This window comes from Eublepharis macularius, chromosome 7 (assembly GCF_028583425.1).
Source record: "Eublepharis macularius isolate TG4126 chromosome 7, MPM_Emac_v1.0, whole genome shotgun sequence".
Classification (NCBI taxonomy): Eukaryota; Metazoa; Chordata; class Lepidosauria; order Squamata; family Eublepharidae; genus Eublepharis; species Eublepharis macularius.
This window is the reverse complement of record NC_072796.1, coordinates 3696580-3719858: the sequence shown is the minus strand read 5'-3', so window position 1 is coordinate 3719858 and position 23279 is coordinate 3696580. Positions and strand designations below refer to the sequence as shown.

Below are 23279 nucleotides of genomic sequence, written 5' to 3'. Positions count from 1 at the left end.
GCCACCACTCTCTCACAGGACAGGTGTGAGCTCAGGAAGGAGAAGGGAAACAAGAACAGAAAGGCGTGGGCTCACCTCATCCCAGCAGAGGGGAAAGAAGCCCAGAGGAAGGAGTTGCCTCTATTCATAGAATTATAGAGTAGAATAATAGAATCATAGGGTAGGAAGGGTCCTCCAGGGTCTAGTCCAACCCCCTGCACAATGCAGGGAATTCACAACTACCTCCCCTTCCCCCCGCTCCACACACACACCCAGTACCCCCTGCTCCATGCCAGAAGATGGCAAAACACTATCAGGATCCCTGGCCGAACTGGCCTGGAGAAAATTGCATCTTGACTCCAAAGTGGTTATCAGCATTACCCTGGGCATGTAAGAAGGGCCACAAGAACTAAGCACGGATTTAACCCTTTCAGATCTGCCCAGGTTCAAAGAATCAGCATTGCTTTCAGGTGTCCATCTAGCCTCTGCTTAAATACCTCCAATGAAGGAGAGCCTGACACCTCCCAAGGAAGCCTGTTCCACTGAGAGACCGCTTGAACTGTCAGGAAGTTCTTCCAAATGTTTAGCTGAAAACTCTTGATTTAATTTCACCTCGTTGGTTCTGGTCCAGCCTTCTGGGGCAGCAAAAAACAACTCTGCGCCATCCTCTATATGACAGCCCTTCAAGTACTTTAATCATCATCATCATCACCACCACCACCACCACCACCAACATTTAATTTATATACCACCCTTCAGGACAACTTAATGTCCACTCAGAGTGGTTTACAAAGTGTGTTATTATTATCGCCACAACAATCACCCTGTGAGGTGGTTGGGGCTGGGAGAGCTCCAGAGAGCTGTGGACCCAAGGTCACCCAGCTGACTTCAAGTGGAGGAGTGGGGAATCAAACTCGGTTCTCCTGATTAGAGTCCCACTGCTCTTAACCAGTACACCAAACTGGCTCTCCAGTTATATCACCTCTCAGTCGTCTCCTCTTCAGGCTAAACATACCAAACTCCTTCAACCTTTCCTCATAGGACTTGGTCTCCAGACCCCTCACCATCTTTGTTGCCCTCCTCTGGACTCGCTCCAGCTTGTCTTTATTCTTCTTAAGTTAAGGTGCCCCAAACTGAACACAGTACTCTAGGTGAGGTCTTACCAGGGCACAGTAGAGTGATACCATCACTTCGCATGATCTGTTGATACAGCCTAAAATCGCATTTGCCTTTTTAGCTACCACATCACACTGCTGACTCATGTTTAATGTATGGCCTACTAAGACCCCTAGATCCTTTTTGCACATACTACTGCCAAGACAAGTCTCCCCCATCCTGTAATTATGCCTTTGACTTTTCTTACCTAAATGCAGAACTTTACTTTTATCCCTGTTGAAATTAATTTTATTTGTTTTAGCCCAGTTTTCCAGCCTGTCAAGATCATCCTGTATCCTGACTCTGTCCTTTACTGTATTTACTACCCCTCCCAATCTAGTATCATCTGATAATTTATTGTTTAGTGGCTCTGTTAATAGCCTCATCAGTCCTGGCCTGCATCTACAAGTAGATGCAATTTTTGCCTTCTCTTCTCTTCTCTTCTCTTCTCTTCTCTTCTCTTCTCTTCTCTTCTCTTCTCTTCTCTTCTCTTCTCTTCTCTTCTCTTCTCTTCTCTTCTCTTCTCTTCCCACTGAGGGGCAATATGCTCTGTTTCCTCGTCATCCTCGCAGAATTCTGTTTCTTCAACCTATAGAGTAGCAGCCACTTGTTCATCATTAACTGGTGTGAGACTCTTGTATTGTGCTTCTGGAGGACAGGTAGCGTGGGGTTACTTTGCAAGTGGGTTCAGAAAGATAGACAAAGTTTAGAATGGGGTCCCAGTTCAAAAACTTTGAGGATCCATGGTTTAATAGAAAACATAATTTGTATGGTTTTGTTCTGTTTGTACCACAAGATGGCAGTATTGGCAAATAGATCAGATGCACCAAGACTGAGCCCTATTTTATACCAGCACTAGCCAAGACATATGAAATCTGAAGCCAGAGGAAGGGTGAGTGCTGGACAGACTGGAAATACAAGTTTCAAGGAAGAAAACCTATCAACATTTCAGATCAAATTACTTTTCCAGGAAATATAAACCACAGCATAAATACCTGACCATGGGTGAACGCTTGAAGATGAGAAAAGGTCTGTATCTTTTGTTCTTATTCTCTCTGTCTGGAGTGGTGTGTGTTTCAATTCGTTATTCTTTGCCTGAAGAGAAGAAAGTTGGCTCCCTGGTGGCTAATGTGCTGCAGGATTTGAAATTGGGACAAAGAGAGGTCTCTGCTCACAGACCCCAGCTGGTTTCCAAAAGCAATAAGCAATATTTTCAGCTTGATACTCATTCTGGAAATGTGATTGTAAATAATAAAATAGACCGAGAAGCTTTGTGTGGAAAGATGGACCTTTGTGTTTTGCTGTCTGAGATGGTGCTCCAAAATCCTTTAAAGATTTATAATATTGAGATACAGATAGAAGATGTGAATGACAATTCTCCTAAATTTACCAAAAATGAATTTGAACTAGCAATGCCTGAGACTGTTCCAGTAAACACTCGATTCTCCCTGGAGTCTGCCCAAGATCCAGACCTGGGAGAAAACAGTGTCCAGAACTACACACTCAGTCCCAATGAGCATTTTAGGCTAGATGTACAAAGCGATGAGTTTGGGAGCAAATATGTAGACCTTGTTTTAGAGAAGCCACTAGACAGGGAGAAGGAGGCTCAGTTTGGGCTGACGCTCACAGCTGTGGATGGAGGGGTGCCACAGAGAACGGGCACAGTCCAAATAAACATTAATGTTCTGGACAACAACGACAACTTCCCTGAGTTCACACAATCTGAATATAAAGTGAAGTTAAAGGAAAACAGCCCTGAAGGTACAAGGGTGTCTAAAGTGGAAGCCAGAGATCTGGATTTTGGTTCAAATGCGCAGATCACTTACTCTTTCCACCGGGTACTAGAAAATATACAAAATTTATTCCACTTACACCAAAAGACTGGGGAAATCACTGTTTTGGGTCCCATTGACTATGAAAGAGAAACCAGCTATTATATGAACATCAAGGCAACAGACGGAGGGGGTCTTTCAGGCCACTGCAAGGTCCTGGTGGAGGTTGAGGATGAGAACGACAATGCCCCGGAGATATCGGTCATCTCCATCACCAGCCCTTTAGCAGAGGATTCTCCCCTCGATACGCTGGTTGTGCTCTTCAGCGTCACAGACCGGGACTCTGGAGACAACGGCAGGACCTCCTGCTCAGTGGAGATGCACTTGCCCTTCCTGTTAAAAACCACTGTGAACAATTATTACCAGCTGGTGACCCAAAGGCCCCTGGACAGAGAGAAAGACCCCGAGTATAACATCACCATCACAGCTACTGACCGGGGCTCTCCCAGGCTCACCTCCAAAAGAGCAATTGGGGTTCTAATCTCAGACGTCAACGACAACCCTCCAGAGTTTGAGAAGTCAAAGTACGAAATGCAGTTGTGGGAAAACAATATTCCAGGCCTGCTGATGGGCTCGGTCCGTGCTGTTGACCTGGACGTGGAGCAGAATGCCAAGGTGACCTATTCCCTTCTGCCCAGTAATGCCAGTGGGGGTCCCGTGGCCTCTTACGTGTCCATCAACTCTGAAACTGGGAATCTGTACATCCTGCGATCTCTGGATTATGAGCAGATCAAGGATTTCCAGGTGACGGTGAGGGCTTCAGACGGGGGTTCTCCTCCCCTGAGCTCGGAGGCTGTTGTCCGAGTTTCCGTCCTCGATGAGAACGACAATGCCCCCTTCTTCCTCTACCCCCTTCAGAACAGCACCTCCCCCTACAACGACCTGGTTCCCAAGTCCCTGGAAGCTGGTTACCTGGTCGCCAAGGTGGTGGCTGTGGATGGGGATTCGGGCCAAAACTCTTGGCTTTCCTATGAGCTGCTGAAGGCCACAGACCCCAGCCTTTTCAGCCTAGGAGCACAGAACGGAGAGGTGAGGACCAGGAGAGCGCTGACCGAGCGGGATACAAACAAGCAGAGACTGATTATCCAGGTGAGAGACAACGGCCACCCTCCCCAGACTAGCACTGCAACGCTGAATATACTTCCGGTGGATGGCTTTTCAGATCCTTATATGAATGTTGTCAGTGTCAGTCATGAAGCAAGCGAAGAAGAAGATGGCTCCTTGACTATGTATCTGGTGGTCTGCTTGGCTGCAGTCTCCTTTGTGTTCCTGATTTGCATTATTTTGTTTGTTGTCATCAAAATGAACAAGAAAGAGTCTAGTTTTATCACTGCCCTTCCTCACTTCCCACCTACCTTACCTGAGATCCCAGAAACTGGCGTTGATTCTCAGAGTGGATCACTTTCCCGGACTTACCAGTATGACGTTTGCTTAACCGGTGGATCCTTAAGCAGCGAGTTCAGATTCCTCAGGCCTCTCATTCCTGTTTTCTCTGTGGGGGACCCAAAGGTCTCTGAGAATCACAGGATTTCTTCTGGCTCTGAAGAGATTCTTGATCAGGTGGAAGGTAGAAAACCAACAGAACAGGTAAGTGAGTATTTAGGGTGTACACTGAGAAAATTTTCATTTCAGTTTCAAACATGGTGGGGTACAACAAACTATTTACCATTTGTGGCACTACCAGTTCAATTCAAATCCATTTGGTTTTGTCATTATTGCGAGTTTGGGCCCTGTTCTTTGCAATGTGACCTTCAAACTTCTTTGGGGCAGCTGTATCAAGTTTAGCTGTTTGACCAGACTGCTTGCAACCTGCCAAGTTGCACTTTTCCTCACAGCGACCAACCACATACTCTGATGTGGGTGGGAGAGATAGACCAGGGCGGGGACAGCTCCACAAAAGAAAAAACAAGATGCACGTTCCTCCTTAAACAGGTCTACTGAGAAGTAAGTCCCATGTTACTCAATAGTGCCTATTCCCAGGGAAGTGTTTTTAGGATTGCTGCCTCTGATTTAAGTCTTCCAAGCCTTTTCTCAAGATCGATTGATTGAATTTGCACCCCATCCAGCAGCACTTTTACTCACAGTGACCAACTGTCCAAATGTCCTGTGACAGGTCGGGGAGACTGACCAGTGCCCAGGTATCACCACAAAAAAACCTCCTTCCTTTCAATGGAATTGAATGAACATTTTCAAAGTTGACAGGCAGGAAAGGCTCTCCCCTTGCGAGGTCTGAATTGGCAGGGAGACAATGCAGTTGCCCAGGTAGCCCTGAAAGAAAAGATGCATTCCTGTGCACTGTGCACATCCCCCGTTCCTTCCAACTGAGTTGGTGATAGAATGTAAGGATTGCTCCCCTTGGGATCTGATTGGTGAATGCTGTTAAGGAAAAGTGCCTGCCTGCCTACCTGCTGCTGCTGCATAAAAACCAAAATGAAACACACAAACTTTTGGGGGGGAGAGTGTCATTGTAACTTGGTTTCCCAGATTTGGTTCACTGTTCTGGAAGTCATTTTAATGAAACAGTGGTTTCTGTGTGATTTTCTGGCTGATTTATTTCATTTTGCACATCCCTAGTGAGTATGTATTCTTATTTATTATGCTACATAGCTGGGAAATTTCAATAGGACTATATGACATTGCTCATACTTTTTGTTGAATTGTCATTCCCATTTCTTCTTTAGTCATTTTGTCCTCTCTCTGTTGATATCCTCTATATATACCCTCTCTATATATTCACTATATTTCCCCTGTTATATACTCACCCAGGCCCAGCTGCCTGCTACTGTTCAACAGTAGCCCCCCACAAAGCCAGTGTAGTATAGTGATTAGAGTTCAAGAGTAGGATTTGGGAGAGCCAAGTTCAAATCACCACTCTCCTGTGGAAACTCACTGGTTGATTTTGATCCAGTCACGCAGTCTGAGCCTAACCCTACCTCTCAGTGTTGTTGTGAGTAGGATTGCCAGATGACTTTCCAAAAAATACAGGTACAGGTACTCACTGTCTTAGAGTCCTTCACACGCACTCTCCTGACCCCAGTGCAATGATGTCACTAGCAGAAGCAATATTATCACATCGTCCCACATCTGGGCTGCTTTTCAAGGGGACTCTGCATTGGCCACTCCCTTTGCGGCACTCAGGAGGCTGGATGGCAATGCTAGCTGGCCACTTCCACAGCGATGGTGTTCAGGAGGCCAGACGACCAGGCTGGTTGGCCACTCCCCCACTGGTAGTGCTTAGAGAGCTGGGCAGGCAGACTGGCAGCTCTCCTGGTGGCAGCACACAGGAGGCTGGGTGGCCAGGCTGGGCAAATGAGCAACAGAGCTGCCTGGAAGCAGCGGGAGGAGGCAGAGGCGGCACACAAAGGCCTGCTGGTGCTGCCACCAGCTCATTGCACATCAGCAGCAAGCTGTTGCTCCCCCGTGCACAAAAATACCAGATTTTTATATGTCCAGCATTTTAACTCCATTTCCACTGGACAGTTTTCAAATATACTGGACTGTCTGGAAGAAAACTGGACACCTGGCAACCCTAGTTGTGATGATAATATGAAGAGAAGGAGAATGATGTAAGCTGATTTGGCTCCTCGTTGTAGAGAAAGGCAGTATATAAATGAAGTAAATTAAGAAATGCAAGTGGGGGACCTGCAAGGACTTGTGAGAGCCATCTCATTTCCCTCTCCCTCACCATGTCCTCTTTCCATTCCCTGCCCCCCATAGCTTCTCCCTCTTTTCCTGCTTCCTTCTCCTTTGTCTGCCCCCATCTTCACCTCCTCCCCACACCAGCCTCCCCCTATGGCCCAGTTGTGTGGTGCTGGCTGAGCGAGGCTCACTTGCATAGTAGAAAATCTACAAGGATTTCTGCAGGGGGGACTTCACTTTTCCCTGTATCCCCTTCCTCACACTATTTCCTCTTTCCCTTCTCCTGACAGCCTCCTGTTAAGGAAAAAATTCTTTAAATGTACTCTGCGTTTAGATTATATTTCCCAACAGCCATCACCCACAATTAACTAAGACACCAAACAGTGATCCATAAAGAATTAATGAGTTTTATTTACAATAAAATCCAGATGCTATGCCATGTTCTGACATATGCATAAAAAATCAGCCACAGCAGAGAGTCTTATATATTTTCCAAAATTAATTATTTATAGAAAAGAGATAAAATTGTTATATAAAACTAGATACAAACAATTCTTCAGAATAAAATTCTTCAGGAGATATGGCACCAATACGGGCCTGATTGACAAGATAGTAAACTCTGTCATATAAACATGTTCCATGTCTGGTGCCACAAAGGAATTTTGGGTGTCTTCCCAAGAGGGAGCTTATTCGAGCTAAATTCTTGAGTACAAAGTCAAAACAAAAGAGATACTGTCCTTGCAATAGGGCTTTCTAATCTTACTTAACCACAGTGCCAGAAGGAATCTGCTTACAAGGAAAAACTTTTGCCTTCTGTGCAAAAGATCAACTCCAATAAATGTGCATACATAGGTCTTTTAGAATAGGGGTCATAGAAATTTCCTAACACCTCCATATGCTCACCTTTCCCTACGTTCTTCTCTCCATCAAACTCACTAAACAACTTGTCTTTTACCTGTTCCACACCTTCTATATTTACTAATTTGCTTCATTTACATACTGCCTTTCTTCCCAATGGTGACCCAAAGCAGCTTACATCATACTCCTTGCCTCTCTATTATCCTCACAACAACCTTGAAAGGAAGGTTAGGTTGAGAGTATATGACTGGACTGAAGTCACCCAGTGAACTTCCAATCTTGGTCTTCCACATCCCACTCTGAAATTCTAACCACTACACCATACTAGCTTTTTTGATGGGGAGAGGTGTTGTTGTGCAGTAGCAAGCAGCCATGCCTTGGTGAGCTATGGAAGTCATGCGGTATCAAGTGGTCTGGTGATTGCTTTTGGGTCTGGCCCTAATAAGTACTCCCTCAAAGGTCAAAACAGCCCTGGAAAGAGCGCTGATCCCTTCCCCTGCTTTTTCCTGACAGAAACAAAGTCTGGAATGCTGCTATGGTTGCCTAGCAACAACCACCAAGTGCTCCTTTTTCACGTTTGGATTTTTTTCACCCTCCTCTCCCCAATGTATTTTTTTTACATGTCATATTTTTCTGCAAACCTGGGGTATTTTTTCAGGTGTGTAGGAAGATCTGTCTTGTCCATTCATGACTTTAAGCATCCACAAATCAAGGCTACTTGGCTATTAGTATATAAGATAGGTGAAGATGAGGGGCGGATAAAAGACAAGTTGTTTAGTAGGTTTCAAGGAAAGAGGTAAAGAAGGGAGAGGCTTTGTGTAGATTTTAAATAGAATTGGGGGTGGGGGAGATAGAACCTTGCAACACTCCACAGAAGGAAAGGAGCGGCAACCTTATGCTATCATCTTCCCCGTTACAATGCCATAGCATGTCCTATATAATATGGTGGACCTCGTAAGCATGCATTCAAAGTTAGGATTTTTTGTTTCAGAGTGCATCACCTTACGCTCATGGTGAACTTCATTTGCCACATTTTTGCCCACTCACCCAATTTCGTGAGATACCACTGTAGGTCTTCAAAATCTGCCTTAGCTTTCACCATCCTGAATAATTGGAACGAATCCCGAATAATTGGATTCCTTCTCAGTGGAATCATTTGCGATGGTGCCTTCAGAACTCCCATCCATCTTGAAGTCCCTTCTCCTTGAGTAGTTCTGGTTATGAGATTCTACCCACCATGTTTTTGAGCTGGGTTTCTTTAAATCTAGCATTTGAGTCATATGAATGTAAACAAACTAGGCTCAAACTAATGGGTTCCAATGGGATAGCCATATTAAATTTGTGTCAACAAAGACAAGAACTCTTCGGCACCTAAAACACATGTATTGCAGCATAAGCATTTTGCAGACTCAAACCTTCTTTTGTGTTTGTAATGATGTAAGACAGCCCAGCTGCTACCACTGGATTACCATGTAACTAGAACAGAAGTAAAAGAAGAAAGCTACCCAGGAATTATTCTCTTTTCAGTTCAAGCATAGACTCTGGGTCCATGCATGTGCACGCACAAATGCGTGTGTGTATGTGTGAATAGATTTCAAACAAGAGCCCCTACTTCAGTGATTCACTAAATCTGGATCATAATTCTGTGTATATAATTAGTACACCAAGCCCATATATAAAACCTCTTACCATCTGCTTTATTATTTGTGCTCGGAATGATTCCGATACCACTCGAAGCTGGCTTGAAGACTGAAAGACTTCCTGCTTCCTCTCCAGGCCAGATTTTTCTGTCCCCCAATAACCCATGGGGGGTGAGATCTCTTACCTTTGCCCACCCCACCAAGCACAGCCACCTCCCGGCCTTCAGCTTTGCAGCTGCAGCAGAACAGAGAAGAAATTCCCGATGAAGGCAAAGGACAGCCAGCGGTGACTGAGCTCTGCAGCAGTTTATAACCTATCAACAAATGAACTGTGTGCTAGAAGTTTTGCAAGGCACTCCTTTTAAGGGCTGACTCTCTCTTTCCCCCTAATTCTTTAAAACTCTGTTATAGATCTTGCAGGCTGAGGGCCACAAGAGCTTTAGGATCCAAGAGCAAACTTCAGAGTGCAGTGGTGACGAGGCACCTGGAATTGTTGAGGCTTGATCTATATATTACGTGGAGAAATCCTTACCACAGAATCAGATATCAAAACATTGTCAAACGAACCTGTTCCAGCCTCACACTTGTACCCCACATTCACTGTGAGTCTTCTAGGAAGTTCTTCCTTAGTTGCAGAGCACAGTGGTACTAGTCACGTGACCATACCAACTAATACGGGATTTGTACGAAAGTTGCTTAAAAGACTTACTAAAAATGGAGGGTATTTCTATGCAAGCTGCTGTTATAAGATATTTGTCCAAGAAGATGGAGGTAAAGTTTATATAAACTGTATGAATGACCTTTTATTTCCATCAGAGACTGAACTGTTTGTACATGTACATTGCCAAGTAAAATGTATAGTCTTTAAGCATAAGAGAGCCAGTTTAATATGGTGGTTAAGAGCGGCAGGACTCTAACATGGAGAGCCAGGTTTGATTCCCCACTCCTCTGCTTGAAGGCAGCTGGGTGACCTTGGGTCAGTCACAGCTCTCTCAGAGCTCTCTCAGCCCCACCCACCTCACAGAGTGTTTGTCATGAAGATAATAATAACACACTTTGTAAACTGCTCTAAGTGGGCATTAACTTGTCCTGAAGGACGGTATATAAATTGAATGTTGTTATAAATTACTGGTTCCTACTGGGAAACTTCTTGCCCCAGTACAAGCCTTAATTTACACTGGTATCCCCAACCAAAAAATATGAGTGAATGTTATGCATAACTCTTACTCTAATAACTCTAATAGTAACTCTTCAACTTTTCAGGCAGAAGCTGCCATAGCCTAGTGGTTAAATGGTTGGGCTGTGAACCAGCACTGTGCCAGTTCAGTTCCCACTACAGCCATGAACTCTGCAGGTGGCCTTGGGTCAGCCACTCCTCTCAGCCCCAGCTGGGGATAATAACAACACTGACTTTGTTCACCGCTCTGAGTGGGGCGCTAATCTGTCCACAAGAGCGGTATATAAGCACACAGTAATGATAAACTCTGCTTAACAGGATGCCTTTTAAAATGAACATATTATTTATAAACTTATTCTGTCATGTACACAACTTGCTTACAGCCACTCAGTAAAGAGCCTTGTGCTGTGGCGGCAGCTGCTGTAAAAGCAATTAAAAACAAAATCTGTACAGCCAATCAGATTTCCAATGGTCCATCAGAAGCCTTGCTGGACAAAAGCCTCACTGGCCCCATTCGTTTTCTTAAAAAAAGAAAACTTGGCGGGCTCCAGTAAAGTTGTCAGCAGGTGCCACAGCACCCACAGGTATCACATTGGGGACCCCAATTTGTACATTTATGAGGCAAACTGTTAGGAAAGTATCCTAATAGAATGAGAAGAAAAACTATTATATTTCATTGTCTAACCTAAAAATGTGGGGCATAATTCAAGACCCACACTTCACACAGACATATGTACGTTTTTTCTACTTTAAGAATATTTTCATAAGCAGGGCAACTGAACCAGGTATCTAGCTTACACGGGAAGAACAGTAACACTTAAAAAATGTGTGCTTCACTGAATCTGAACTATCTTTAAAAATGCAACCTGCAAGATTAGGGTGAATATTATGAAGGCTTAAAAGCGTTGCAAGTTTTTATAAGAAATCTTTCAGCAAATGCTGCTTAATTAGTTTGTGGGGTGTCATTGAGTTGTTCGAACACAAGGTGGTGCAATTGCACAACGCAGAGCAGAATTTCAGGGAGCTTCTGCTCTCCCACAAAGCTGTTGCCATCACATCTTAAAGAGAAACAGCAGACTTCTACATTGCAGGCAAACACTCAGAAATTTCAGGGGGGGGAATTTATTATACGTATTGCCAAAACTAGGCAGAAAGGGAGATATTTGCACTGGAAACATACAACAGTCAGTTCCTGCCACTGCCTTACGAAGGAGCATTCTGTGCGTGAGAGGTGTCTTCAAGGAGGGTGAAAGAATGGAAATGCTTCAAAACAACAGGCAAGGTTGGTCTTTCATTCTGTATCTCTGCATGTGTGGGGCAATATGCGAGTCCTTCCATTATTCACTTCCCGAGGAAAAGAAAAGTGGGACTCTGGTGGCTAATGTGCTAAAGGATTTGAGTGTGGATGTGAAGGAATTGTCTGCTCGTGGGATCCAGTTGATTTCTAAAAGCACCGAGCCATATTTCCAGCTGGATCCCCACTCTGGGGATGTGATATTACAGGACAGAATAGACAGAGAAGCTCTGTGTGGTCAGAAGGATCCTTGCATTTTACTTTCTGAAATTGTGCTGGAAAACCCCTTGCAAGTGTACAGAATGGAAGTTGAAATAGAGGATGTGAATGATAATCCCCCCCAGTTCTCTAAAAAGGAATTCCTCTTTGAAATGCCTGAGCAGACACCCATGAATACCCGATTTCTATTGGAAAGTGCTAACGATGCAGACAATGGAAAAAACACTGTTCAGAATTATACACTTAGTCCTAATGACCATTTTAGGCTGGATGTTCAAAGTCACAGTGATGGGACCAAAGTTGCAGAATTAGTCCTGGAGAAACAATTAGACCGAGAAGAGAATGCACAGTTTTTCTTGATCCTGTTTGCTGTTGATGGAGGAATCCCAAAGAGAACTGGAACAGCAAACATTTTAATTGATGTTCTGGACAACAATGATAATGTGCCACAATTTGGTCATTCTGTGTACAAAGTGAAACTAATGGAAAACAGCCAGGCAGAGACACTTGTAACTAGAGTGGAAGCAACCGACAGAGATCTTGGTTCCTATGGGGACATCACTTATTCCTTCACCCAGGTGCCAGAAAATGTACTCAAGTCATTCAATTTAGACAAACGAACTGGGGAAATTACTGTTGCAGGGAAAATTGATTATGAAAAGGACAGAAGTTATGCAATCAACATCAAAGCCATGGATGGAGGGGGGCTCTCTGCTTACTGCAAAGTCATTGTGGAGGTTGAGGACAGAAACGACAATGCCCCAGAGGTGACCCTCACATCCATCGCCAGCCCCCTGCCGGAAGATTCTCCCACAGATATGGTGGTAGCCCTCTTCAGTGTCACAGACCAAGACTCTGGAGATAATGGCAGAGTTGTTTGCAACATTGAGACAAACTTGCCCTTCCTGTTAAAAGCCTCCGAGAATAGCTATTACCAGCTGGTGACCCAGCAGCCCCTCGACAGAGAAAAAGCATCAGAGTACAACATCACCATCACAGCTACAGACCGGGGCTCTCCCAGACTCACTTCAACAAGAATAATTAATGTCCAGATATCCGATGTCAATGACAATGCTCCAGTATTTGAAAAGTCATTATATGAAATGCAAATACAAGAAAATAATATTCCAGGGCTGCTGATCGGATTAGTGCAGGCTGATGACCTGGACACAGAGCGGAATGCCAAAGTGACTTACTCACTTTTACCTGGAAAGGTCAGTGATCAACCCATGTCTTCTTATGTCTCCATCAACTCTGAAACTGGGAATCTGTATGCCGTCCAATCTCTGGACTATGAACAGATAAAAGATTTCCAGGTGTCTGTGAGGGCTGTGGACAGCGGCTCTCCTCCCCTGAGCTCCGAAGTTAAGGTCCGAGTTGTCATTGTGGATGAAAATGATAACGCACCGTTCATCCTGTACCCTCTTCAGAACGGCACTTCCCCATCCAACGACCTGGTTCCCAGGGGGGCGGAGGCTGGCTACCTGGTCACCAAGGTGGTGGCGGTGGACAGAGATTCTGGTCAGAACTCTTGGCTTTCCTATGAGCCCCTGAAGGCCACAGAACCGGGTCTGTTCAGTGTGGGGGCCCAGAATGGAGAAGTGAAAACCATGAGACCAATTAACCAACGAGACGCCTTCAGACAGAAACTTATCATCGGAGTGAGAGACAACGGGCACCCTCCCCAGTCCACCTCTGCAACGCTAAGCATTCTGCTAGTGGATGGCTTTTCTGACCCTTACATGAAAATGGTGGATATCCCGAAGGATGAAGTGGTCAAGGAGGAAGACCGCACCCTGACTCTGTATCTGGTCATATGCTTGGCTGCCATCTCGTTCATCTTTCTGGTTTCTGTAACTGTGTTTATTGCCATCAAGATTCACAAAAGGAGAAAGTTCATGGAGATGTCAACCCTGAATTTCCCCGTGGGACCAAATTTCCAGGAGAACGGTGGAGATGCTGGCGCTGGATCCCTCTCCCGGGCTTACAACTATGAGGTGTGCTTAGCTGGAGGATCTCTGAGCAGCGAGTTCAAGTTTCTCCGTCCTCTCTTTCCTGTATTTTCTGTGGCACCTGCTCAAAATCAGGGGGTTCAAAGGATTTCTAGTGAACATACAGAAGATCAACTCATCAGTCAGGTGAGATGAATTATTTAACATAACATTGATAATGAATGAATCCCAAAAATATCAATATTAGTAACAGTCCCATGCAAGTCAATGATGTGTGAATCAGTGGAGCTGAAACACAAGCATTGCTTATTGCATCCAAATATATCTCTCTTCTTCTCTGTCTGCCCTTGTTTCTTCATTTTTACATCAGATTAATATAAAAATAATCTTTCATATGAATGGTATCCGTATAAAATGTAGTATAACTGACTCACGAGCATCCGTATCAGCCAGTGGTACTCGTTCAATGGTTTGCACTGAGCTATATTTGCGATTGCTATGTCTCATGACTACTGTATGCCCTTGTGCATCACTACACCAAACATGAACATGCATTGTGTGTGTTATGTGTCATCAAGTCGCCTCCAACTTATGGCGACCCTATGAATGAAAGACCTCCAAAGTGTCCTATCGTTAATAAACTTGGTCAGATCTGGCAAACTGGAGGACATGGCTTCTTTTATTGTCAAGCCATCTCCTTTTAGGTCTTCCTCTTTTCCTTCTGCCCTCCACTTTTCCTAGCATTATTAACTTTTCCAGAGAGTCTTTTTTTTTCATGATGTGTCCAAAGTGTCATTTTAACTCCTAGGGAGAATTTAGGCTTGATTTGATCTGGAACCCACTTATTTGTCCATGGTATCTGCAAAACTCTCCCCCAACATCTCATTTCAAATGAATCAATTTTTTTTCTGTCAGCTTTCTTCATTGTCCATCTTTCACATCTGTACATAGTGACGGGGAATACCATAGTGTGGATTATCTTGATCTTGGTCCCTAGAAAGACATCCTTATCTTTAAGGATCGTTTATAGTTTCCTTGAAGCTACTCTTCCAAGTTTCAAACTTCTTCCGATTTCTTGGTTGCAATCTCCCTTTAGGTTGATGACTGAGCCAAGGAATAGAAAATCTCAAACAATTTCAGTTTCCTTATTTCAACTTTAAAATTATGTAATTCCTCAGTAGACATAACTTTTGTCTTCTTAATGTTCATCCGTAATCCTGCTTTGTCACTTTCTCCTTTAACCTCCATCAGTAGTTATTTCAAGTCTTCACTATTTTCTGCCAGTAACATGGTGTTATCTGCATATCTCAAATTGTTAATGTCCCTTCCACCAATTTTCACTCCTCCTCCTCCTAGATCTAATCCAACTTTCCTTATGATATACTCTGCAAAGAGGTTGAACAGGTAGGGAGATAATATGCATCCTTGTCTGACACCCTTGCCAATTGGAAACCATTCTGTTTCCCCATGTTCTGTCGTAACAGTAGCCTCTTGTCCAGAGTACAGGTTGCGCATCAAAACAATCAGATGTTATGGCACATCCATTTCTTTTGCCACCATCCATAGCTTTTCATGATCCACACAGTTAAAAGTTTTATTCTAATCTATAAAATATAGACTGATTTTCTTCTGAAATTTCCTGATATGAACATGCAGTAAGATATACCAATTCATATTAAATATATAACTGTTGTAACCTCTTCAGTTACCAGAGTACATGTAATGTTGTCTCTCCCCGCCAGTGTTGAACTGTAGCCAGCCCTTGGGTATCTGTAAGGAAGGAAGGCCTCACAAGTCAACCTTATGATGCAAAATGGTGTGCCAAGTTTCAGATTCCCCAGAAATATTTTAGATGGCATGTTTTTAAAAATGCATCCCTATGTCAAAATCTGCATGGATGTTGCAATGAGAACATGCAGATAATTTGGCGGGGGGGGGGTACTAGAGAGGACAGACACTTCCATCCCTAGCAGTAGGCCTGCAGCACAGGGAGAACGGGCTGTCCTCCAGTCCCCTGTAGTGACAGATGCATCAAAATAGGTAGCTGTAAACTCCGGCAAGGCAAAAGCACTGCCCAGTTTCTAGAAACATATGGTGGGTGGAAACATGCTCTGAAATGTCACATGTGATATGTCAAGTCACATATGGCCCCTGAGCCATTGAGTTGCAATGATCTAAGCACAATACACTCTGGAACACTGTTTTATGCAGTGGTTCTCAAACTGTGGGTTGGGACCTTAAAGTGGGTTAATATATTTTGATAGGTCAGTTGCAATGCTAGAAAGGAGGAGGAGAAGGGAAAAGGTGAGCTGGAAGAAGAGGCTTTATAGGCAGGTGAAATTTCCTGTCTTCCCTTGGCTCCCCATTCAGTCCTGAGCCACTCTGTCCCGCAGAACCCTGATTCTCCAGCCAAAATATTAGGAACCACTTTACAGATTAAGTTTTTAGATATACTGTTAATAATTTTAAGGATGGGATTATTGATTAAGAAGGTGTGATTGGCTTCAGTTGCTTTTGAGCAAGTTTGGATTTTGTATGCATGAAGGGTAAAATTATTAAGAAATCCTTATAACAACCTGCTGTTCACAATTCCTATTTTTAATAAGCCTTAAAATACTGATAAAATATAAAATTGTACAATAATGAGTTGAGATTCTTACATTTTGTTGGCATGGAGGATGGAGGAGATAGTAGCAAACGATAGACTAACAGTAGTCAATCCAGCTCCAAAAATTTGAGAACCGGTGTTTTAAAAGACAACATACAAACTTCTTGGTTTTCTTCCAGCAGTACCACAAGATGGCAGTATTATCAAACACATTAGCTTGAAATGGCATTTCATGAATTTAATTTTGTACCAGCAGTAGCAGAAATCTAACAGGCAGACACACTCTGAAGCCAGAGGGAAGCTAGGTGCTGGATACATTAGAAGATTCAAGGAAGGAAAGCAATAAACTCATCAGAGCAAAAATAATTTTTCCAAGAGTATAAACTCTCTCTTCAAAGTCCTTAGCTTATATTTTGACAACCATACACATCTGACCTGGGACTAGAGGCTGGAACCATGGAGGACAGCACCAGACTCATCAAAGGTGTGTCTCTTTTGTTCTTACTATCTGTGTCTGGAGTGGTGTGCGTTTCAATTCGCTATTCTTTGCCTGAAGAGAAGAAAATTGGCTCTCTAGTGGCTAATGTGCTGAAGGATTTGAAATTGGGACTAGGGGAGCTCTCTGCTCGTGGAGCCCAGCTGATTTCCAAAAGCAATAAACAGTATTTCCAGCTGGATACCCACTCTGGGAATGTGATTATAAATGACAAAATAGACAGAGAAGCTTTGTGTGGCAAAATGGACTTCTGTTTACTGTTGTCTGAAATTGTGTTCCAAAACCCCTTAAAGATCTACAGTATTGAGATGCAAATAGAAGATATAAATGACAACTCTCCTGCCTTCTCTCAAAATGAACTTGACCTATCTGTCCCAGAGAATGTTCCTACAAATACTCGATTCCCATTGGAATCTGCCCAAGACACAGACTTGGGTGAAAACAGTATCCAGAACTACACACTCAGTCCCAATGAAAATTTTAGGTTGGAAGCACGAAGTGCCAGGAGTGGAAATAAATACTTGGACCTTGTTCTGGAAAAGCCACTAGACAGGGAGAAGGAAGCTCAGTTGGGACTGACTCTCACAGCTGTGGATGGAGGGATGCCACAGAGAACGGGCACAGTTCAAATACACATTAATATTCTGGACATCAATGACAATTTCCCTCAGTTTACACAATCTGAGTATATAGTAGGTTTAAATGAAAATAGCCCTCGAGATACTCTAGTCTTAAAAGTGGAAGCCAGAGATTTGGATTTGGGTTCAAATGCACAGGTCACATATTCCTTCCATCAGGTGCCTCAGAAAATAAACCATTTGTTCCACTTGCATCAAGTAACTGGAGAAATCACTGTTTTGGGTGCCATTGACTATGAAAGAGAAAGCAGCTATGACATAAGCATCAAGGCAACAGACGGAGGGGGTCTTTCAGGCCACTGCAAGGTCCTGGTGGAGGTTGAGGATGAGAACGACAATGCCCCGGAGATATCGGTCATATCCATCACCAGCCCTTTAGCAGAGGATTCTCCCCTCGATACGCTGGTTGTGCTATTCAGCGTCACAGACCGGGACTCCGGAGACAACGGCAGGACCTCCTGCTCTGTGGAGATGCACTTGCCCTTCCTGTTAAAAACCACTGTGAACAATTATTACCAGCTGGTGACCCAAAGGCCCCTGGACAGAGAGAAAGACCCCGAGTATAACATCACCATCACAGCTACTGACCGGGGCTCTCCCAGGCTCACCTCCAAAAGAGCAATTGGGGTTCTAATCTCAGACGTCAACGACAACCCTCCAGAGTTTGAGAAGTCAAAGTACGAAATGCAGTTGTGGGAAAACAACATTCCAGGGCTGCTGATGGGTTCGGTCCGTGCTGTTGACCTGGACGTGGAGGAGAATGCCAAAGTGACCTATTCCCTTCTGCCCAGTAATGCCAGTGGGGGTCCCGTGGCCTCTTACGTGTCCATCAACTCTGAAACTGGGAATCTGTACGTCCTGCGATCTCTGGACTATGAGCAGATCAAGGATTTCCAGGTGACGGTGAGGGCTTCAGATGGGGGTTCTCCTCCCCTGAGCTCGGAGGCTGTTGTCCGAGTTTCCGTCCTGGATGAGAACGACAATGCCCCCTTCTTCCTCTACCCCCTTCAGAACAGCACCTCCCCCTGCAACGACCTGGTTCCCAAGTCCGTGGAGGCTGGTTACCTGGTCGCCAAGGCGGTGGCTGTGGATGGGGATTCGGGCCAAAACTCTTGGCTTTCCTATGAGCTGCTGAAGGCCACAGACCCCAGCCTTTTCAGCCTAGGAGCACAGAACGGAGAGGTGAGGACCAGGAGAGCGCTGACCGAGCGGGATACAAACAAGCAGAGACTGATTATCCAGGTGAGAGACAACGGCCACCCTCCCCAGACTAGCACTGCAACGCTGAACATACTTCCGGTGGATGGCTTTTCAGATCCTTATATGAACATTGCTAGTGTCAGTCATGAAGCAAGCGAAGAAGAAGATGGCTCCTTGACTATGTATCTGGTGGTCTGCTTGGCTGCAGTCTCCTTTGTGTTCCTGATTTGCATTATTCTGTTTGTCGTCATCAAAATGCACAAGAAGGAGTCTCGTTTTATCACTGCCCTTCCTCACTTCCCACCTACCTTACCTGAGATCCCAGAAACCGGTGTCGATTCTCAGAGTGGATCACTTTCCCGGTCTTACCAGTATGATGTTTGCTTAACCGGTGGATCCTTAAGCAGCGAGTTCAGATTCCTCAGGCCTCTCATTCCTGTTTTCTCTGTGGGGGACCCAAACCTCTCTGAGAATCCCCAGATTTCTTCTGGCTCTGAAGAGATTCCTGATCAAGTAGAGAGCAGAAAACCGAAATAAAAGGTACGTCAATATTATTTTTTCTTAATTTCCTCATACACTAGAGAAATTTCAGCTGGGTTATATGACATCAGACATACTTTTTGTAAAATGTCATTAATTATTTTCCATTTCTGCCACTCTCTGTTATTTTCACTGGGTTTCTTCATATTGAATAGGTCTGTCGTGGTTAGATACATGTTGTTAAAAGAACAGTGTATCTCTTTCCATTCAGTATGTGCTATTCAACCCTACTCCTCCATCTCTTTTTGGACTGTCCCTTTTTTATCTCAGTTCTTTTAGTCATTAAGCTGTTTTCTCACTGTCTGGTCCTCTCATGCCTAAGATGTTTTTCCTTTGAGCCTGCTGTCACTTTATGTATGCTTCATCCTTCCTATGTATGTTGTGCCTCAGCTACTATTTCCTTTTTTATTTTAAAAAACTATAAAATACAAATTCAAAAATGTAGAAATACAGAACAATTAATTTACTATATCAATTCCATCTCAGTATAGCATAACAACAGAAACAAACAAGATTCTTAAAGTTTTACCATTTGAAGAGCCACGTGGCACCGAGTGGTAAGCTGCAATACTGCAGTCCAAGCTCTGCTCACGACCTGAGTTCGATCCTGACAGTAGCTGGGTTTAGGTAGCCGGTTGAAGGTTGACTCAGCCTTCCATCCTACCAAGGGCAGAAAAATGAATACCCAGTTTCCTGGGGGTAAAGTGTAGATGACTGGGGAAGGCAATGGCAAACCACCCTGTAACAAAAAGTCTGTCAAGAAAATGTTGTGATGCAACGTCCCCTCATGGTTCAGTAATGACTCAGTGCTTGCACAGGGGACTACCTTTACCTTTACCTTACCATTTCAGTGCAGACAACTTTATTGTCTTAACTGTATCCACATAACAAGCTAAACCAACCTTCTTCTTGAAATGATTACAGCACATACTTTGATTCAGTTTGTTATCCCTGACCCTTAGTACTTGGATGGTAGCTACAACCGTGGGCCGAGTAAACTGCAGTTTTTAGTCAGAGTGCAGAGGGAAAGATAGTCCGACTCAGTAATTCTGTGTGGGTGAAAGGAGTGTTATTCTGTTAGTGAAGAACTGGGGGAAATAAGTCTTTGTGACTGAATCTAATCGTTGCTTTGGCCAAAGTGGCCACCAGAGGAAAATTAATTTTTGTGACTGGGTCCATATATAACCATTTAATGATCTATACCCATTTTGAAACCTCTACATTTATGACCTACTTTGAAACCAACACACTTTAAATTACTCTGAAACTGTTACCCATAAATAAATTCTATTTCTAGTTAATTAAAACACTTTTTTCATCTGGAATATAGGATCCCATTCTTATCTCTGAAATATCTGGAATATTGGATCCCATTCTTCCTCTACAAGCTGACGGTTCTCTCATACTACCATCTATAACTAAGCCTTCCTGTAATACAAGATAAACTAAGGCAGGACTTCTTTTCTGGGAAAAGAGGTGGTGGAACTCAGTGGGTTGCCCTTGGAGAAAACGGTCACATGGCTGGTGGCCCCGCCCCCTGATCTCCAGACAGAGGGGAGTTTAGATTGCCCTCAGCAGTGCGGAGGTCAATCTAAACTCCCCTCTGTCTGGAGATCAGGGGGCGGGGCCACCAGCCATGTGACTATTTTCAAGAGGTTCCGGAACTCCTTTCCACCGCATTCCAGCTGAAAAAAAGCCCTGAACTGAGGATATCTAAGGTGAAAGCCTTTGGTGGCAGTGAAAACCATTTTGAAATACTAAGGCCCACTTACAGTTTAAACCATCATTTATGAGCATTCGCCGCAATCGCAGTGGCTTGGCATGGCACCCCCATGTTCCACACTGTCCGAGGCAGTTTCAATTTGGCTACTTGTTTTTCATTTTAGATGGGCTTTGAAGCCTAGGTGCAGTTTTGGGCTTTCGGGGCTTTGCAATTCACATCACACTTCTTTAAAAAAAACTTTGAGCCGGCATAGTAATGTTGCAGTGTTGGAATCCATCCCCCCATTTGCTGATTGGGCTATCCCATGCCCACTGGAGAGGTAATTGGTGGTGGAGTTCTGGGAAAAAACTTGTACTTTTTGTGCTTGTTCCACTGTCACTTTTTTTTTTAAAAGCCAAGCCAGGAAAAGGTTAAATTGCTGCTGCTTCATTCCCTCCTGCAGCTTCCCTGCTGCTTTGTTTTGCAAATGGATGTGCAATTAGCAGAAGACACCCAGAGGGAGGGGAAAGCAGTCATTTAACCCTTTCCTGGCTGTCATGTCTGTGTACAGCCATACCATGATTGTTTGGTTGTGATGTCACTGATGCCACAGTATATTGAATGTTTAATGCTAACCAGGGCCGTTTCCAGACGGCTTACCTTCTGCCACTCCATGCCGCAACGTCACGGCTCGTGCTGGAGAAAACGCGAAATAGTGCGTTTTCTCGCATGAGTTTTGCGCAACATTGCACAAAACTCGTGCGAGAAAATGCGATATTTCACGTTCGCCCCAGCACAAGCCGCGGCGTTGCGGCATGGAGCGGCAGAAGGTAAGCCGTCTGGAAACGGCCCTGATGTATTCTCTCCTTAGCCATGTTCTTTCCATATTATAACTGTTATTTCTCCAGACCCTCTAGCCAGGATGGGCCTTTCATGTTATCTCACAGAACTATGCATCTCCAAGCTAGAGACGACCTTGTTGACTCCAGACGCCTGCTTTTGCTACTTTGCCCAGATGCTGGGAACCTATTATTGTGTACTCATTGTTTAGCCATAACGATAAAGAGTTCTCACAGGACCCATGTAACCTTGCATGCCAAAACCTTAACAGTTGCTGGAGTGTGGGAAACTCAAGTATAACGTAGACTTTTTGTTTTGCTTTGTCACTTCTACCAAGCTCCGTGATGGAGTTCAGACCTGAACTGTAAAGATCCCAATAAAAGCTTTTCTACTGGAATCAATGTGTGTTCACTGGAGGAGAGGGGCTGAGGGGTCTACTGGCTTTTAAAACCAGGACTTGTTCAGATCTTGCAAACTGGAGGACATGGCTTCCTTTATTGAGTCAAACCACCTCATTTTAGGTCTTCCTCTTCTCATACTGCCTTCATATTTTCCTAGCATTATTGACTTTTCCAGACAGTCTTGTCTTCTCACCAAAAGAACACAGTTCTCCCTCTATAATATCAACCCACCATTTTTTCTTCAAGTACACTACACACACACACACACACACACACACATACACAAGAATGGACCCCTGAAGCAGGAGAATGTTGGCAGCCAGGCATACATTATGGTGGGAAACTGGCCAGCAAAGTGATGGTGGCGGTGTAGCGCAAGTCCAATGAGTTCAGTGGAGCAACAACATTAAATAAAAAATCCTACTTTCTGTTCTGTTTTTACTTTTACAAGTGTCAATACATTTTTCTTACCTCTTTGTCCTTGCATATTGCTTCTTTCATGTTTCCTTGTGCTTCTTTGTAGTTTCATCCTACTACCATGATGGGGGTGGAGAGAGATGGCAAATCCTTCCTTTTCAGTGTTCTGCTGGAAAATGGGGTGTCTTGCCTCAATCAACACCAATCTCCAATTGCAGGCAGGCAGGTGGCATCAATTTCCCCCCCTGCCGCCTAAACAAAGCTGTTTTTCCATAACTTTTTGTTTTTGCTGTGTGGGCAGGCAGGTGCAAGTAGGCAAATAACTAGCAGTAGCAAGACTATGGAGAACTTTTTATAGTAGTGTTTTGGGTTCAGATGCTGGATGGGTGTGTGTGTTGCAAAAACATGAAGAGAACACCACATTGGTTGATACATGGGTGGGAACAGTGACCTAGCTAGGGTTTTATTGGAGTACACTTTGCCATTTACACAGAAAGAGAGCAGCAAGTCCTGAAAGATAATGATTGAAGTCTTCCAGGGCTTTGATGAAGTTTGATGAACAAAAAGAAGTTCTTCAGATATATGAGGAGCAAACAGAAGGTGAAGGAGGTGATACGCCCATTGCTGGGCTAAAAATGGAGAAACTCTGACAGAGGAGAGAGAGAAGGCAGAAAGGCTCAATGCCTACTTTG

General features: G+C 44.1%; 3 protein-coding genes across 4 annotated transcripts in view; all 3 read left to right on the top strand.

The window, feature by feature from the left end:
• LOC129333798 (protocadherin beta-16-like) overlaps positions 1-23279 on the top strand; it is a 171119-nt gene that overhangs the window by 101624 nt on the left and 46216 nt on the right. Inside the window, exon 1 of one of the 2 annotated variants that reach the window (XM_054985683.1) lies at positions 2136-4553. The exons of the other annotated variant lie outside the window; for it this stretch is intronic. Coding sequence (XP_054841658.1) covers positions 2136-4553 — 2418 coding nt within the window. Of the gene's footprint in view, positions 1-2135; positions 4554-23279 lie in introns of those variants that run through there. 2 annotated transcript variants of the gene reach the window in all.
• LOC129333256 (protocadherin beta-16-like) lies at positions 11535-13940 on the top strand. Its single transcript, XM_054984785.1, has one exon. The coding sequence runs from the start codon at positions 11535-11537 to the stop codon at positions 13938-13940; it is 2406 nt and encodes an 801-aa protein (XP_054840760.1).
• On the top strand, positions 16810-19224 carry LOC129333255 (protocadherin beta-16-like). The gene has a single exon (XM_054984784.1). The coding sequence runs from the start codon at positions 16810-16812 to the stop codon at positions 19222-19224; it is 2415 nt and encodes an 804-aa protein (XP_054840759.1).